The sequence below is a fragment of the Callorhinus ursinus genome, unplaced genomic scaffold (genome assembly GCF_003265705.2).
Source record: "Callorhinus ursinus isolate GAN/ISIS: 27379988/994484 unplaced genomic scaffold, GSC_fseal_2.0 scaffold13, whole genome shotgun sequence".
NCBI lineage: Eukaryota > Metazoa > Chordata > Mammalia > Carnivora > Otariidae > Callorhinus > Callorhinus ursinus.
The window spans coordinates 14,399,290-14,416,758 of record NW_027397075.1 but is presented as its reverse complement, the minus strand read 5'-3'; the positions used below and the strand labels follow the sequence as shown (position 1 = coordinate 14,416,758).

Sequence of the window (17,469 nt, the reverse complement as noted above, 5' to 3'; positions counted from 1 at the left end):
GAAAGGGGCTCATAGGTGCTGCCCAGAACGGTACCCCACCTTCCAGCCTCCCCTCCCATACCTGGGACTGCCCTGCAGCCAGTCTTAGAAGCCTGGGAGGGGAGCAAGCAGGCCCTCCAGCCCTGGAGACAGGGACCCCCTCACGGGAGGACAGGTCACTGCAGAGGGGCTCCCGGCATCCTCCAGGGGAGGGAGGGAGCCAGGCCCCATGCATAGCGACAGCCTTGTAGCTGGTGAGCACTCAAGGGATGTGGGTACAAGGACAGGAGGAGGGCAGGGCACTTTCTGGGTCCCCTCTCCTCTTCCGGAATGAAGATTCATCATAGGGACGTACTGTCGGGCCAGCAGGGAGGGCAGATCCAGGGCTCAAAGCTCCCCTGCCTCCAGCCTGGCATGGAGGCCACTCAGGCCAGGGTCTGCTCAGGGTTCCCAGAGCCCGCGTGTGGAAGGCGCAGGGTAAAGAACACTGTCCTCACCCCCAAACCAGGTGCACCTGCCTGTCCTGGTGGGTCCCCAGCCTCTACCAACCATGGCCCGAAGGCCTGGGGCTGGTGAGGACCCCCAGTCCCAGCCACCCCATCCCAGTGCGGCTGGCTTAGGAGGAGTGCAGAAGGAGTCCCCAGGCCCTTTCTCCTCCACGGAGCAGAACAGGAAGAAGGTAACTGAATCAGCACTTCTTGCCCCATCTGGAACATTCCAACATGGAAAACCCACTCAGCAGCTGGGGAAACAATTTAGGGACCTTAATTAAAGGCCGATGGCTCTCCCACAGAGACTCACCCCCACATGCAGCCGGGAGGACCCATCACATCTGCCCTCAGTGTGTTCTGAGCTCCAGCTGGGCACCTGGCTCTAGGCGTTGGCAGCCAGGGCCCATTTCCACTGGGAGGGGGATGACCGGAACCAGCCAGTCCACCCTTTCTCCTCACTGTTTCCAGTCTGCCTTCTGGGCACCAAAGCCAGACAAATGAGCAGCTCCCACAGCTCTGCTTCCAAGAGGCTTCAGGAAGGGAAAAGTGGGTCATGTCAGCGAGCTTAGGAAAGGGACTCCAAGTGTGGGGAGGAAACGAGCCCAGTGTGAGAACACAGCCACCCCTTTCTGAGGCCGGCTCCCTCTCTGTCTGCGCCTTCTGTGGGGAAAGGCATTCCAGGCACAGGGAACAGCATGTGCAAAGGGGACCCAGGCCATGGCAGGTGGAAGGAGCTGACAGGGGCAGAAGCTCAGGGGTGAGAGGAGCGTGCAGGCTGGGGGGCGGGGGCAGGTTTCCAAGGGCCTGCACAGCTGCAGTCAGGCATCTGGTCTTCATTCTGGAGGCAGTGGGGGTGGGGGGAACAGACTGGAGTGTTTTAAAATAATGGGATCTGGTTTACTCGGAGGACAACCCTCAGGCTGCCGTGCAAGCTAAGAAGCTCATTGCAGGAGAACAGAAGCAGTGTCCTAAAGCCGTCCAGGCATGAGCTGGTGGACGTCTGGATAAGGGTGTGTCCAGGAAGAAGAAGAAACAGGCATGGACCGGGCTGGGAACTAGGCTCCTGCCTCCCTTCCCACCCGTGCCGCCCAGGACAGGCTACCACATGGTCACTAAGTGAGGTCGAAGCCCCAGGAATGGGCCGGAGCCGCCAAGCCCAGAGTTTGCCACCCAGCAGTGATTCCTTCCTCCTCATCGTTGTTACAACTCGGGCCAGTCCCCCGGCACCCACATCAGAGGTCAGAGCTGGGGAGGAGGCCACAGGAACATCGTGCCCACATCTGCCCACCACATTTCCAGCAAGGTCTCCTGGGAGCAGCCCCCAGCCCGGCCCCTGACCTGACCCTGATGGCAGAGCCTAGAGACAGTGCTGGCCCCTCAGGACAGGCCAGACAAGAGTGTCCTCTGGGCCCAGAACCGGCAGGAACAGGGGCAGGGCTCCGGACTGCGGAGCACAGAGGCCCCCATCTCCCTCCCCATGTCCTGTTGAGCCTTCTCTCAGCTGACCCCAGGTCCATACCACTCGCGAGGTCAGGTGACAAAGATAGCAGCTGCCCTGCCTGATGGGGTCACTGGTTCACAGTCAGCCAGAAAGGGTGCTGCCGCTGCCCTGGAAATCCTCCCTCATTTCAGCTCTGGGGCTGAGGACGCACAGCTGCTGCAAGGAGCCCAGGGGTGGAAAGGCCACAGCAGGGCCAAGGATTTGACCCAAGGCCTGGGGTGCAGAGGATGCAGCCATGTCCCGGGAGGGCCCAACACAGCTAGGCCAGGCCAGGCTTGGGCCTAAGGGTCCCTAGAGGCCATTGGCGTGGCAGTCTGTGGACGCCTGGCAGGCAGCACTGTGGTTGGGAGTAGTCATTCTGGAAGGGGCCTCTGCACTCCCAGGGGGAGGGGTGGCTAGGGCCCCGGAGCACGGCCTAGTCCGGTCTAACTCAGGAGCTGAGCATGTAGCTGGGCTGCATTCCCCCTGCTCATGCCCCAGGGGAGAGAGCCTGTCTCACACAGAACTGGGGCATCCAGGGCCTGGGGGAGGAGGTGGGACCCAGAGTGGGCGGTCCTGTAGATCGTGCAGGGTCTGGAGGGTGGGCAGTGCCTGGGTGGGTGGTGCCAGACTGTCCCAGCTGCTTGGAGGCTGTTAGAACCACCACCTCTTGCCCATCACACTCACTGTTGGGCAATTTCACCAGATTTCCAGGAGGAAGCATCCAATGGGCATTAAGATGTGGAATTAGCTGAGGTCATGGGTGTAGCCCTAAGGGTTGGATAGATCCAACTTAAATCCTGCCCTAGGCTTCAAGTGGGCCACCTAGGGCCTCTGTGTCCTCATCCAGAACATGGGGACAACATAGCTCAGCATCCCAGAGCTGACCAGAGAGCCCGAGGGCCGCTTCCAGAATCACCAGGTTGAAGCTGTGTCACTGGACAGGCCCTAAACCTCTCTGAGCTTCAGGTGCTCATCTGTCACATGTGGCCAAGCTCACTGCGCATCTCAAGGGATGTATAAGGACTGGGTTTGGGACCACTCCTGGCATATGAACAGTGTCCTGTATGGGAGCTGGTGTGATGATCCTTTCCCTGTGCCGTGGCCCCTCCAACCCCCACCTTGCAACCCTCAAGGTGACGGGGAAGAACACAGACCCAAACTTTATTTCTTAAATATTTTCCTCTACCCATCATCTGTACACGGGCTGCTCTGGCCAGGGGATGGGCACCAACTGAGGTTCCTGAGTGTCCACACGGGATGGCCTGTCCTGCTCAGTCCCAACCGAAGTCCTGGCCAGTCATCTGGTAGAACTTGCGGTTGAAGGGCCGGTAGAAGTCCCGCAGCCGTTGGACCACGGCCGCGGGCACCTGGGGGTGGGGCCGGCCCTTGGATTTCCCCAGGCAGCGCGGGTTGCTGCTCCCCTGGGCCTTCTTGAGGCAGGGGAAGCCCTTGGTGGCATTGAAGTAAAAGTGCTTGTCCGTGACCACCCGTTTGAGGCCCAGGAAGTCCTGCACACGGCCCACCTCTCCCGCCGGGTCGCTGACCAGGCGCTCGCCGCTGACGAACAGGAAGCGGGACAGGGGGAAGAAGCGCAGCCAGTTGTCCAGGTGCTGGGCGTATAGGCCGATGCGCACGGCGCTCCAGGCCGTGTCCACGGGGCCCAGGCCGTGGCGGAAGGCCAGGGCACGGAAGCTGGGCAGGCCCGGGGTCTTGGAGAGAGTCTGGGCATAGTCAGAGATGGCCCGAGTCACGGGGTTCCGCACCACCACGATCAGCTTCGTGTCCGGGGACATGCCGTGGATGCGGCCAGGAGCCTCCCGAGTCACGAAGTAGCTAGGGGTTTTCTCCATGGTGATCTGCCCGTCCAGGGTGCGTGGCATCAGGCTCCTGGGCCACGGGGGTGAGGAGAGGTAGATGAGAGCGGGTACTGGCCCCCAGGGACCCAAGACTAACCTCGCCTTCCTCCAGGGATGTCCCAAACCTCCAAGGTGGGCAAGCCTTCCCCAGCAAACCCACCCATCCTACGTGCTTGGGTGGGCAGCCTGGGATATAGGCCTTGAGGGCCTCCAGCCCCAGCACAGGCTCCCCGCCCCCCTCCCAGAGCTAGACTGTGCCCACACCCAACACTGCTGGGGCTCTGGCCCCAGACCCAGTTCTCCTGAGGCCAGCGGCCTGGACCTCCCCCCACACAGCCCCGCCTGCCTTCCCCGCCCCACAGGCCCTTGCCCTGTAAGTATCTCACACAACACTTTCAGTAAGTAGCTGATGGCATCCCCTCATCAGACCATTAATTATTGACAAGTGTCCCCAACAAAGGGCAGCTTCCCCCTTCCCCCTCCCTCCCCTGCACAGCCTCTCTGGCCTCTGATTATAGCCCTGCTAATTCTCACTGACCTGGACCGGATCAGAATGGATCCACTGCACACTGAAGAACAGTGAGTGCGGTGGCCTCCAGACCCGTCCCAAGTCCCCCAGCTGCCTGGGCCTCCCAGACCTGGCTTACACCCCAGAGTGCCAGGCTGCAGCTGCAGCATTTCTGGCCCAGGGAGGGGAGCACCGATCCCATCCCAAGGTTCTGGGGGAGTTGGCTGGCGACAGCCCCCTGACCACCCAAACCTGGGGCAGCCCACCCCGCCAGCCCAGGGGGGCAGGTACCCTGAGCAGTGTCTCGAGGCCACACCTGCCAACCAGGTAGTACAGGGTGAGGCTCGGCGGGGTGTGGCCTGGCCCGCTGAGCAAACAGCCCTGGGGGAGGGCCAGGAACTAGGTCAACATAGGCATAGGCTGTGGGACCTGTGCTAGAGAGGGGAGGTCTCTGCGGGCTGGCCCCACCTCGTGTCCTCTGAGGGAGCTGCCCCTACCTGGCCCACAGCCCCCAGGACTTGCCCCAGCCAGGGAACTGACCCAAGGGTGGAGTTCAGGTTTCCGTCCAGCCTAGGGGATGCAAGTCCCTGGGAGGCTGGGCCTGAATTTCCTCCTTATGCTCAGACTCCCAACAAAACTCAGGCCAGGTGGACACGCAGATGCACAGACCCACGAGGTGGGGTGCTTAGCTTGGAGGGTGCTAGTGGTGGGACAGGAATGTGTACATGTGAGTCCAGGGCATGCCACTGGTTCCCTGACACCCCCCCCAGGGGCTCTGGGGGGTCAGGTGGGCTGCACCGTATGCTAGCTATGGGAGCTTCCCCCTCCCTCAAAACCAGGCTCCAGGCAGAGCTGGTCTACAGAAGCAATGGGGACAACTCTGCTTCTCCCATCTCATTAACGACTGGGCTGGGACTCCCTCCACGCTGCTCACTGCCCCATTTGATAGGCAGGCACATGGAGGCTCAGGGAGGAAGAAGGAAGGGCAGGGGGGACGTTAGCCCACAACCCTGGACTGCAGCCGGGATCAGTTTGGATTCTGCTCCCAGAGCCCCGGCACCCATCAGCCTGCCTCCTGCCACTGGGAGTACGGTTGGGAATAGTCCCCAGTCCTCCCCCTCCAAAGGGATAAGTTCAAGGAGACCTTGGCTGGTGACAACACCAAGGGCCGAGATGCAGGACTCATGAGATGGAAGGGAAGTCTCCCTGCACTGAGCCTCACAGCTGAGACCCACAAAGACACAGTGTGCCAGGCTAATCAGAAGCCACCGTCCCTGGGGTGCTGGGTGGGGCATTCAGTTCAGCATCCCACTCTTGGTTTCGGCTCAGGTCTTGATCTTGGGATCGTGAGATCAAGCCCTGTGTTGGGCTCCGTGCTCAGCGGGGAGTCTGCTTGGGACTCTCCCTCCCTCTGCCTCTGCCTCTGCCCCTCCCACACCCCAAATAAATATGAAATCTTTAAAAAAGAAGAAGAAGAAGAAGTCACTGTCCCTCCTTTCATCACCTTCCCCAGGGAAGACAACAGCCCCGATTGCTCAGGGGATGCCGCCCCATCTTCCACACACTCTTTCCATCCCTTCTACCCCCCGGGCACCCAGTGGCCCCAGAGGTGCACCATCTTTCCCTTAGCAGACTCAGCACTTCGGCTTCTGAACATCCTGCTCCCGTTGGCTCTTGCCTGGTGGGGAGGGGGGCTACAAGGAAGAGGTAAGGGGACATCAGCACCTACCGCTGCTGTCTCTCCAAGGAAGTCAGAGGAGCAGCCGAAAGAGGTGCCTCAGGACCCACCATGGAGAGGAGTGGGGATGGGGCAGGGGCTGCAGACTTCCCTGGCCCACTCCTGCCACACACCAGCTTGAGCTCTGAGATCTTTGGATCAATGACTCTCCCCAGGCCCGGCCCGGGGAGCGGAGTAGGGTGGGGATGGGGACTTTTGAGGGGTGGGAGAGACTGGGGAGGAGGAGAGGAGCAAGACTCTGACCCCCACACGGCAAACATCTGACAAGCTGTTCTATGGACGCCCCCCTCCAAGTTCATCTGGTCTGCATTTCCTTGCGGCTTCAATCCAGCCCTGGGCGACTCTCCCTCATCCTCAGCCCTGCTCACTTGGTCCTACACCTCTCCTGGGCCCCATCCAGCCAGGCCTGGGACCCAGCAGAAACCAGTCCTGGCTTCTGTGTGGAACCCTGCAGTGCTGGGGGGAGCGGGGGCCTTGAGTCCCCAGTCACATGAGCCTCTCTCCTGGTGAGCAGCGTGAGATAAGTCCCACTGAAGCCGGGATCCCTCCCCCCACATACTTAGACCCCAAATTCACTGCTCCTGCATTCGCTGCTTGGGCTCCCAGAGCCAGGGGGGTTCCCCCACCTGCATCCTTCCCCATTTCCTTTCACTTTTCCAAAATGCTATGATCAAAGTAGAGCCCCCACCTGCCCCTCCTTCCTCCTGAACTGAGACTTTGGGGTGTTTGTGTGACCCTCACAGCTGACAAGCAGAAGGTATTCAGTGAGTGAGTGAATAAAGAAAAAAATGCTGAGTTTGGGGGCACTTGAAGGTCACAGTCTGCAAGACAGAGGACCTTCAAGAGCCTGTGAGATGAACTTCCTGGAGCCCAGGAAGAGGCAACAACTTTGAGCAGCCCAGGACCGACCTTCCAAGTCCATGGGAAGGACCAAAGTCACTGCCTGAAATGAGATTGGTCACAGCCCTGTGAGTAAAAGGGGGAGGGTCCCAAAAATTCAACTGGGGTCACTAGCTGCTTCCTCCTCTACTCAGTGCCCCAACTCCCTACCCAGAGCAGGGCTCTGCACCCACTGGAGGCCCAACCCTGAGCCTGAGAGCAGACAACACTGCCAGACTGTGCCCAGGGGTGGGGCAACTTCTTTGCTTTAGGGGAAACTGAGGCAGGGATGGGCATTTTCAGAGGCTCACTGAACACTCACAGCTGGTGGAAACGACAGACAGTCCCAGAGGCACAGGGCAGCTGTGAGCACAGCAAGTCCACCTCCACACTTGTCAGTACACGGCCACAGTCCCTTTGGGGGCACCTGGATGCACGCACCCCAGAAGCTCAGCCAGCCTGGCTCCTGCTGGCTCTGCACTGGCCGGCGAAGGGTCAGTGCTAGCCAGCTCTGAGAGACAGCTCTGGATTAATGGAGGCCACTGGGACCTGATCCTCAGCACCCTCTGCGTCCCCCCCTACCCCCAGGGGAGGGGGCTCTAAAAATGAGAAAGGAGAAAGTGTCTTCTCCACCAGAGTTAGACATGCTCCTGAATCTCCCACCTCCCACCTCAGGCACTCCAGGATCCCAAGAACACCTCCCCAGGGCGGAAAATCAGGCCCAGCTGCCTCTCAGGTGCCTCACCCTCCCCAGCACTGGAGCATGCACCCCGGGAGGGGCTAGACAGGGCCTCCGGACCCCAGGCTCTTTGAGAACCCTCGGGGACTAGCACTGCTGCAGACCCTCATTAGCCCAGCTCAGCGCCCCCCGCCACAGTTCCTGCGGTCAAAGCTCTGAAGTTCGCTATAGGTAACAGTGTGTCTTCCACCCCACCCCCGCCCCTCCTCCTCTTCTTTCTCTCCCTCTGCATAGCATTGAGGGATTAGGGATGCTTTTGGATGCTGCAGCACTGTCAGAGTGGGGTAATGAGCATCAAGGATGCTGGGACTCAGCCAGTTGGGTCCAAGGATGGACTTGCTTCCCTATCACCACCTGACTTCCCTAGGACCCCCAACAGCAGCAACCCTTCAGAGCTCAGGACCCAGGATCCCTGTTCTCACTGGGGCCCCTCCAAACACATGAATGGTTTTAATGCAAAAGGCAAAGATAACAAATAGGAGTGGGTGGGGGCCGGCCGGGTGTGGGGTGGGTTGGGGGGGAGGGAAATCTGGGAAGAGGAAACTGGTGCACCGGGGAGTCAAGAGTCTGGGTCCTGCCACCCTGCACTCCCCATTAGTTCCCTAGGTGACCTTCGGCTGGGTCCTCTCTGCCCGGTACTTGGAGATGAGGTGAGAGCTACCGGGAGTGGGGTGACTCACTCTCCATCTGGAGGCCCTCATTTCCCCGCAGGAAGGGACAGGGCACCATGGCAGGCTTGTGCACAGTTGAAGGAGGCAGAGCACAGGGCCTCACGCTGCTTCAGCCTGGACAGGGTGCTCCTCCACATTCTGCCCTGGCACCCCAAGGCCATCCTGTTAGGTGGCAGGGCAGCTACAGAGCCCTTGACATGAGGCTGGGGTCCCAATTCCCACCTCTTCCTCCTTTCTAAATAAAACCCACACTTTCTCCAGACGCCCAGAACCACGGAGAAGGATTCCTCTTCCCAGGATTGAGGCTTTGGGGAGGGGGCAGACACTTTCTAGGAGGCTACAGGGAAAATACTTGGGGTAACTGGCCAGAGGTCAGACACGCTCTCCCAGAGTGATCCATTGGGGAAGAATGGATGAGCATGAAGCATTTCTAATGCTTCTCAAACCCCACTAGCTTCCAACTACTCATCTGGGATCGAAACTCCTCCTCTCCAGTCTTGCTGAGATCCCTCATTAACCCTGAACCAGGGTTTTCCCTGGACTTTTCAAAGTTTCTGGGAGCCCCCGGCCAGTGACTGCTCCTCCTTTCTGTAAAACGCAATGCAGAGGGATCGTGTCCCCGAGGTCAAGCCTCGGCCCCCCACCCAGGCTGGTCTCAGCCCGGATCCCTGGATACCTCACCCCGCCGTGTCTCCAGTGAGACCCCAGCGGCGCACATGCTGTTGTTCGAAAGCACTCGCCAGGGCGCGCACCGAAGCCGACGGGGCGGACAGGCCGGGCGCTCACCGGTACCAGGCGAGGCCGCGCTCGTAGCACCTGTCGAAGAAGTGGGGCTCAGAGCCGAGCGCGCGGACGTCGGGGTGCAGCCGCAAGAACTCCAGCAGGGCGCGCGTGCCGCCCTTCTTCACGCCCACGATGAGCGCCTGCGGGAAGCGCCGGCGTCCGGGGCCGCTGGCCACCGGCAGGCCTGGCGCCCCGGGGCTGCCGACGGCGCGGAGCGACTCAGCGCGCGCGGGGGCCGGCACCGGGGCGCGGGCGGCCGGCGGGCAGCGGCTCGGGAGGGTGCAAAGGCAGTAGGCGCCGAGCACCAGCGCGGCGAGCAACAGCGGCACCCGCGGCGCCCGCAGCGCGGCCCCCGGCCCGGCCCCCGCGCCCTGGACGCCTCCGGCCCCGCCGCCCACGCCGCCGCTACCTGCCATGGGGTTGTGCCGCGCCCAGGCCCTGGATCGGGGGTTGCAGGAGGGAGCGCATCCCGGCCCCTGCCGCGCTCAGCCAGCCCGCGCCCGGCTTCTGCTTTACGCCCCGCCACCGGGCGGGCTGGAGCTGGCGGGCGGGGCGGGGCCAACAAGCCCCGCCCAGCGCCGAGGCCCCGCCCCCGGACCACTGCTCCGCCCGGGACTCGCCGGCGCCGGTGGAGGCCCGGGCGCAATTTGGAGCATCAGAGACTACCTGGACGCGCCCTCTCGGACACCCTGCGCTCCAGCCCGCTCGGCTCCAGGGTCGTCACCATTATGCGCCTGGGTGCTGCGGCGACCGGTCGGCTCTGAGAGCCATGACAGGACTGAGGTGCCTGCCCCAGGACCTGCTCCTAGAAGATGGATCCCGGGCCCTCCCGGACCAGGGCGGAGCAGCAGGTGCGCGGGCCGAGCAAGTGGATCGAGGAGGCGCGTGGACCCCGGCCCTACTGCGCAGAGGGTTTCCCGGGCGTTGAGGGAAGTCTGAGGGGTGAAGAGGGCGCGCTTTGCTGACAGTAGGCTTGCCATTCGTCAGGGTCACAGCCCTGGCGTCTGGAGAGGGTTGGCCAAGTATGATTACCGTTTTAGAGTCCGGGGAAACAGGCTCAGGGATGACAGGCGTCTGTCCCAAGGTCCCATGCAGACCTATCTCCTGACCCTTTCTACCATGTCACACCGCCTGTCTGTGCACCTGGCGTTGCCCTGGGGTGTCAGGGACCCATCTCTGACGCTGGCAACGTGGCTCCTGTCGGAGAAAAGATTCAGGAGAGGCGGGATGGGGGAATGGAAAGAGGAACCCAGGTCCTGCCCCCAGGAGCTCCTGCTGAGGAGCAGTGAGATCCAGGGGTCACTCACAGTTATGGGACCTCCTGGGCACTGGACACTCTGTGGGAGCTTTATGCACCCCCAGGTTCACTGAACCCCCAGCACAGCACAAGAAAAGCACAGAGGAGAGAGGGCTCAGTGAGCAACAGTCCCGGGTAGACAGGGAATTGGACCCGTCTCCTCTCTCCACCTCTGCCCCAGACTTCCTCACCGCAAGTAGGTTCCCCATGGGTGTGGGCTCCCCAAAGAGGCCAGCCTCTCTCCAGCGGATGCTCAGAGTCCACTGCCCTGGGTTCTGCTTGTTCCTGAGACTAAAGGCATCTGGACAAGTCCCAGAAACCTGGGGTACCTCCAAGGGGCAGGGGCCTCCATGACCCACAAACATTTCCAGGGCTCCCACCCACAGGCAGCCCTGGACTGAGGGGGCTCTGCAGAGCCAATGGGGTGAAGACCACTGATCAGGGCCCCAGCCCAGGTCCCAGACACCAGGCCTGCACCTGCTTGTCAGGGCAAGACTCAGCCAGGAGCCCTGGAGGCGGGTTGTTGGCACAGCACTGTCTGGGTGCATGTTGATACACACAGGGTCACAGGAAGTTCTTCTTCGAGTCTAGCTGAGAAGGGGATTTGTTCCAGACAGGCTGGTTCTCCTTAGAGCTGTGCTGGGTGGGGCCCCACTCCACCTGCAGCACCCTCCCACAGTCACAGGAGGCAGCTCTCAGGGCTCTGAATGCAGCACTAAGCCCTGGTGGCCCCTCTGTCTCCCTGCCCAGCACAGGCATAGTGGGTTTCCACCTCCCAGCCTCCACTCATACTGTTCCTTCTTCACTCATGCTGTTCTTCCCACTGAGAATGCCTTTTCCTCAGCCCCCCAGCCCTCCCGCCACCCAGACACCTGCTTCAGGGCTTTCCAGAAGGAATTTATCAAGAACAGCAGGACACTAATATGCTGGGGGCAGGGGAATGAGGCCAGGGACAAGGACAGATTACTAGCTGACCCCCTCCCTCCAGCCACCATCCAACTGTCAAGTGAGGGGTGGGTGCAAATCTGGGGACACCCAGGCTGGCAGCCTTGGAACATTTGCTCACCAGTGTATCCCCAGCACCTAACAGAAACTGGCTGATACTTGACACTTGACAAACTAGACACTTGTTAAAGGTCAGCTGGTGGAAGGATGTAAATGGAGGGAGAGGGCAAGGAAGGCTTTCTGGAGGAGGTGAGGGTCAGGCAAGCATCCAGAGGACAGCAGTAGCAGAGAGCATGGGGCAGAGGTGGAGGGCAGAGGCCCGTCTCCAAGAGGGAGTGCACCCTCGGAGCCCAGCCTGGGCCTCTTGTTCCTTCCTCCTCAGTCCTGATGCTGAGTAGCAGCTTTGCTGAGATGTCACGTCCATACCATGCCTCTGAGCCATTTAGCACGTAGAATTCAGTGGTTTCCAGTATGCTCACAGTGCCGTGCAACCTTCACCACAGTAGATTTTAGAACATATTCATCACCCCAAAAAGAAGTCCCACCCCCATTAGCAGTCACCTCCCGCTCTCCCCTCCCCCAGCCCCTGGCAACCTCTAACCTGCTCACTGTCTCTACAGATTTGCCTGTTCTGGACGTTTCATGTAAGTGGAATCATAGAGTACGTGGTCTTTTGCAACCGGCTTCTTTCACTCAGCATCACGTCTTCAAGGACCATCCATGTTTTGGCAGATTCAGAGCTTTGTTCCTTTTTATGGCTGAGTAATGTTCCACTGTGTGGATGGACCACCTCCTGTTATCCATTCGTCTGTTGAGGGACGCTGGCTTGTTTCCGGCTTTCGGGTTATTGTGAATAAGGCTGCTGTGAACGTTCATTCACAAGTTCTCGTGTGAACACGTCTCCTTTCTCTTGGTCATATATCTGGGAGGGGAATTGCTGGGTCACACAGTCACTCCATGTTTAGCCCTTTATGAAGAGTCCTTTTGAAGGTTGAATTTGGGCATTTCAGAATCTGCCTATCCGTGCTCCTCACACACAGGGTTGGTGCCTCCCCTCCTGCCCGGGATGTCTGAGGGCCCCTCCCATCTGCCCCCACCCCAGCTTGCCGTCAGGGTCCAGCCCTGGCTCTCCACTGGCTCCTGCCTCTGTGATCTAGGGACAGTGGATCCCCTTCTCGAGCCACATGGTAGAAAGTGACTTGAAAGAAACCAGGCCATGGGAGCACAAGGCTGGTGATTGTCCCTGCACCTTGAGAGGGTCACCCACCTCCTGCCCTGTCCAGTCTCACCTCCTCTGTCAAGAAGAAATGCATCAGCAAGTCTCTCTGCCCAGCCAGACTTCCCCGGGGATGAGGGGAGCTTGGCTTTCAGGGTCCAACATGGCTCAGTCCCCCTTCACCCAGTCTGGGCTCCCTGCCCAGGCAGGATGGCCAGGCAGAGGTCCGTCTGTCCACCCTCCCTAGGCCAGCCGCCAGACATTGAGCTAGTCAGGTTTGTTGTGCTGGCGGGCAGGGAGAAGAGAGACCTGGGGAGAGGAGGTGGGCTGAGCTTCAGCCTGCTGGACCAAGTAAACACCATCCCTGGGGGAGACGACAGGGAGAGCCAGAGCAGAGCGGGACAGAGAGCGCCCGTTTAGGGAGGGAGTCCTAGGGAGGAAGCTCATGGTGAGGGGAAAGCCCAGCTTGGCCTCCCAGACCCATGACCCAGCTGCCCAGCTATGTCCGAGTGCCTCTGCAGACTGTAATTACTCCTTCATGGGTGATTGTGATCCCCATCTGTCATCTCCCCCTACCCATGAGCTCTGCAAGGGCAGGGATGGAGTCAGTCTTGATCCTTTCTGTGGCTCCACAGCTACCCACGGTAAGCACTCATGAATGTTTGCTGAATGACCAGTGGACTGGCTCTGTGGGGGCGGGGGGTGTGTGTACGTGTGCAGCTGAAAGAGCCTACGTGCGCACCCCTCCCCCACACTCCTCTCCACCTCTTTCGCAGCCTGTCCCCTCCGCAGGGTGGACACCCCCAGCGGGAGCCCCCACGGGCAGCAGGGTGGGGTGTGTAAGCAGCTGCCCCGCTCCGGAAAGTGATTACTAACACTGTGCATCCCTCCCTCCACGGGGGACAGCTGGGGGAGATTTCACACATGCGGGGCTTCTAGGAACTCCCTTCCCTGGAACCACACCCCTACCCCCTAGACCCACTCCTGCAGTCTGCTGGGGTTCTGGAGCCTACAAGGGGGGCCAAGGCGAGGGGGCTGCGGCCGAGGGCATTCCCAGCTGTCCTTGATTTGTGTGGGGTTTTTCCACTTCAGATGCCGGATTTGCCTGAGCACATAGAGGATGCGGTTTCCTCCTGGAGAGGAACCCCTGAGAGACGTCTACCCACGACCCCCCCACACGCCCTGGGAGCCCACTGTTCCCACCTCACCCTGGTAGGGAGCACTGGGGGTGGGGGGTGGCACGTGCAGCCCAGCTCAGTGCTTAGAGGTCCTTGCTGTCACCCAGCTCTGCCCCCTCCCAGCAGGGGAACTTGCAGCTATCAAGTCTCCCTGAACCTCACTTTCCTACTTTAGAAAGCAAAGATGACACTAGCCCCCATCTCTCCAGGTGCCTAGCTCCCAAGCCGTTTATGATAAGGAGGCAGTGGACGAGTGACGGGGACCCCAGCACAGGGGTGCCCTGAAGCTTCTCCCGCCCTGGCAGACCTCACTACTCATAATTCATCTTCCCTGGAGACAAGACTGGAGAGGAAAGACTTTCCTGGGGCCTGGCTTCCTGGTGACCAGCTCCCCCTGGGGACAGTGGGGCACAGAAGGCTTTGCCAAGGCAGATGAGATTCCCAGTGTCAGGAGAGACAGATGAAGAGGTTCCCTTGGCCAGAAGTGGGGAGGAAGGAGGGCCTCCGGGATCAGTAGCCACACAAGCGGTCACACACCTGCAGGGAGCCTGCCTGAGGCCGCAGGATTTGCCGAAAGAGGCCAGACCCCTCTCCTGCGCAGGTAGGGCCACCAGCTGGCTTCCAGCCCCCTCACTCCTTTCCCTTAGGTCTTCCTGGAGCCATCAGCACAGAGTGGGCAGGGATAACAATATAGCAATCCTTCCAGGGTGCAAGAGGGGCTTGCTGGCAACAGCCTGTATCCTCAAAATGAATCTAAAGGGTCTCATGCAGACAGGACTCTCTCTGCCCCCACACCATCCCCACTTCCTGCAGCTTCACAGCCCCAAGCCAGGCCTCTGAAAGCAGACGCCGCTCAGCATCCTGGGGAAGGCTGGGTATCATCTCAATGGTCCCCACATCAGGGCACTGGGGCTCTGGGGCCAGATCTAGCCATCCATGCCCTATCGAGAGTCCCCAGGGATGACACGGTGACTGTGAGCACATTCCATTGGGAACGAGGAAGCAGGTGCAGGCTCAGGAGCCCCGTGCTCTGCAGAGGGCCCTGGACCGTGTGTGCACGTGGGGTGTATGTGTGTGCGGGTGTGCACTGTGGGGGGTGTTCACAGGCTTGCCACTGGTTCCCAGCCACCTGTCCCAATGTGGGAAGCCCCAAGTGTGCAGCTCTCCACACACCGGTGACCTAGGCCCAGAAGCAAGTCCAGCCTGGCCGGTGGACGGGACACCAGAGAAGGCCACACTCCATGCCCCCTCATTTCCAGGGGAAGCACGCCACCAGCACAGTTGGCCAGACAGGCATGCAGCCAGTCTTGTCAGGCTTGGCCCTCAAGGGAGACCCAGAACCCAGCTGCCAGGACTGAGCTTCTTGGGGCAGGCGCCTCAAACTCCTCCCCTTCACCAGCCCCCGCCCTAAGATGCAGGCTTCCTGGTCTGACCAGAGGACCCTGAAAATTGACCCCCCACCCCCTCCTCAGAGAACAGTGACTCTGTTCCCTACACCGGCCCTTGCCGTCCTCCCTCTGACTCCAGCTTCCCTGCTCTCCCCATACCTCCAGACACACATCAGGGGTTCCTGGTCAGAGATGGGGGTCCAGCAAAAATCCACAGTGTCTAGACTAAGGGAACAAAAAGCCACTAGAGTCAGAGGTGGAGGGCACAGCCCAGGCAACAGGCAGACTGCACCATGGGCGTGCAGAGCCCACAGGGCCCTATCTCCTGCTACTCCCGCTCCCGAAATGCAGCTGCCAAGCCCTTTGAAGCCAAGAGTAGCTTGTAAACGTCGTCGTTGGAGATGAAACATGATAAGACATGAAGACGGGCTGAAGCATGGATAATCTCTGCAGTTTTACAAGGAACAAATCACTCCTGGAGACAGACCTTGGGGGATGGTGAGGGCTTGGGGTGGAGGGAGCCTATCTGCAGGTAACCCTCGGCCCCTCCCCTCCAGTCAGCTGCAGGGGGCCCACCAACTGTCTTCTCTGTGCCTCTGGCCCCTAAGCTCTGGTAAGCAGAACCCTAGGGCCAGGGTAGGGTGGTCAGTGGTCCTGGGGTCCCTGCATTTCCCAGACCACGGACACACTCATGGAGATGTGTGGCTTGGCTCACTCATCCAGATAGAGGGAGTGGGCAGAAGTAAGTGGAATCTGGTATCTGTTCGTTGGTTGCTCAGGGCTCAGCATTTGGGAAGGGAATGAGATGAAGGTGCTGTGGTCTCTGACCTGGGCACGGGTGACACCTGCAAGGAGACAGCAGGGACCCATTCTGTGCACATGTATAGGAGACCTGCCCAGGGCCCCTGCGGTGGGGGGGAAGGAGAGAGCCACCAGGAGAGGCTTCTAGAAGGATTCTGGCACATAGGGAGGGGATGAGGAAGAAGGAACAGCAAACTGGAGAAGGCAGGAGCACAGGGGCATGTTTTAGAAAGGAGTCTGGCTGGCTGTGAGGCCCGGGTGCAAGGGTCTGGGTGCCTGGGGTGTGGATAATAGAAACCGCATAGTTATGGTGCATGACTCTATCATCCGGGGAGTGGAAATCTAGCTGGAGAAATGGGGTCTGTGGGACCAGAGCCAGCAGAGTCTGGGGGAACCGCTGAGGGAAGTTTGTGGTGTGTTATTTTGCAGAGATCACAGCAGTTGGGGGAGGCTAGCTCGGGGCCAGGCAAAGATGCGTGGGAGGTGGGAGCCCGGAACCTGGTGCCCCAGGTGGGCCGGGGCATGGAAGGGCCGCGGGGAGGGAGAGGCAGGGGGCGTCGGTGCACGTGGGTCCCGCCAGGCTGCCCTGGAGTAGGGGCTGGAAGCGTCCTGCAGCCGTCCCACCTCCCCCACCTCTGTCCCGCTCCAGCTGACTCGGGCCTCGACTGCTCTCCCTGTGCCCGTCACTTTTGCGAAGCCCACCAGATGGGCCCTGCACCCTCGGACACCCGGAGACCTCAGCCTGTGTCCCGGGTACTGGCATGTTAGGCCTCAGTCTGTGTCCCAGGTACTGGCATGAGGGGCCCCGGGGACGCCGACGCTGACCACGGAGCGCCTCGGGGGTCGCGGGGCCCTGGGCCGCAGCGCGGACCCGTCCTCGTCGTCGGAGATGCCGCTGCACCCCTGGCGGCGTCTCGGGGAACTGCAGGGCCTGGCCGACCCGGCCTGGGGCACGCGCAGCGCGGAGCGAGCTCGCCCCCTGCCAGTGGGTGCTGCGCACGGTGCCTGCGTCCCTACCTGGGGAGGGGTCCTTGACCACGGGTGCACTCGGAAGGGGGTCATCGCCCTGGGTCCCCTACCAGGACATCGTATGAGGGTGGGGGCACGGTGGCGGGCTTGGCGGTGACCTTCGCTGACCTCTCTGGGGGCGCCTCCTCCCACTTGCCGGCCCAGCCCACAAACAGGCCTGGAGTCAGGGGGTTCCTGGGACCTAGCCATCGGCAGCACTCCCACCGGGGTCACGGCTGTCCCTGGCACTTGTCACTCAGAAAAATAGAAAGCCATGAGTGAGCACAAGCCTCACGCACTGTCAGTTCACTCACGCCCTCCGCTGTGGGCCCCTGCAGGGGATCAGTGGGATCCCAGACATTTGTCTTCTCTCCCGCCAGTGCCTTGCCCTGGGTGCCCCTGCGTGCACGGGCCTGCCGGCTGCTGGTGACTGGGGTTGACAGAGCACCACGAGCTGTCTGCCCCTGAACAGAACCCTTGGCTGCAAGGCTGTGCCCTGGAGGTTCCAC

At 60.9% G+C, this 17,469-nt stretch overlaps 1 protein-coding gene across 1 annotated transcript; it reads right to left on the bottom strand.

Moving 5' to 3' along the window:
• Positions 1-3,106: 3,106 nt before the first annotated feature.
• Positions 3,107-9,543, bottom strand: HS3ST6 (heparan sulfate-glucosamine 3-sulfotransferase 6). Its single transcript, XM_025877163.2, has 2 exons — positions 9,131-9,543; positions 3,107-3,840 (listed from the first exon to the last, which is right to left on the bottom strand). Exons 1-2 carry the CDS (start codon positions 9,541-9,543, stop codon positions 3,225-3,227), a joined length of 1,029 nt encoding a protein of 342 aa, XP_025732948.1. The 3' UTR covers positions 3,107-3,224.
• Between the last annotated feature and the right edge of the window lie 7,926 nt (positions 9,544-17,469).

Coding starts and splice junctions, on each gene's coding strand:
- HS3ST6 (XM_025877163.2), bottom strand. CDS start 9,543: ATGGCAGGTAGCGGCGGCGTGGGCGGCGGGGCCGGAGGCGTCCAGGGC. Junction 3,841..9,130: donor CGCGGCCTCGCCTGGTACCG/GTGAGCGCCCGG, acceptor CCCGTGGCCCAG/GAGCCTGATGCCACGCACCC.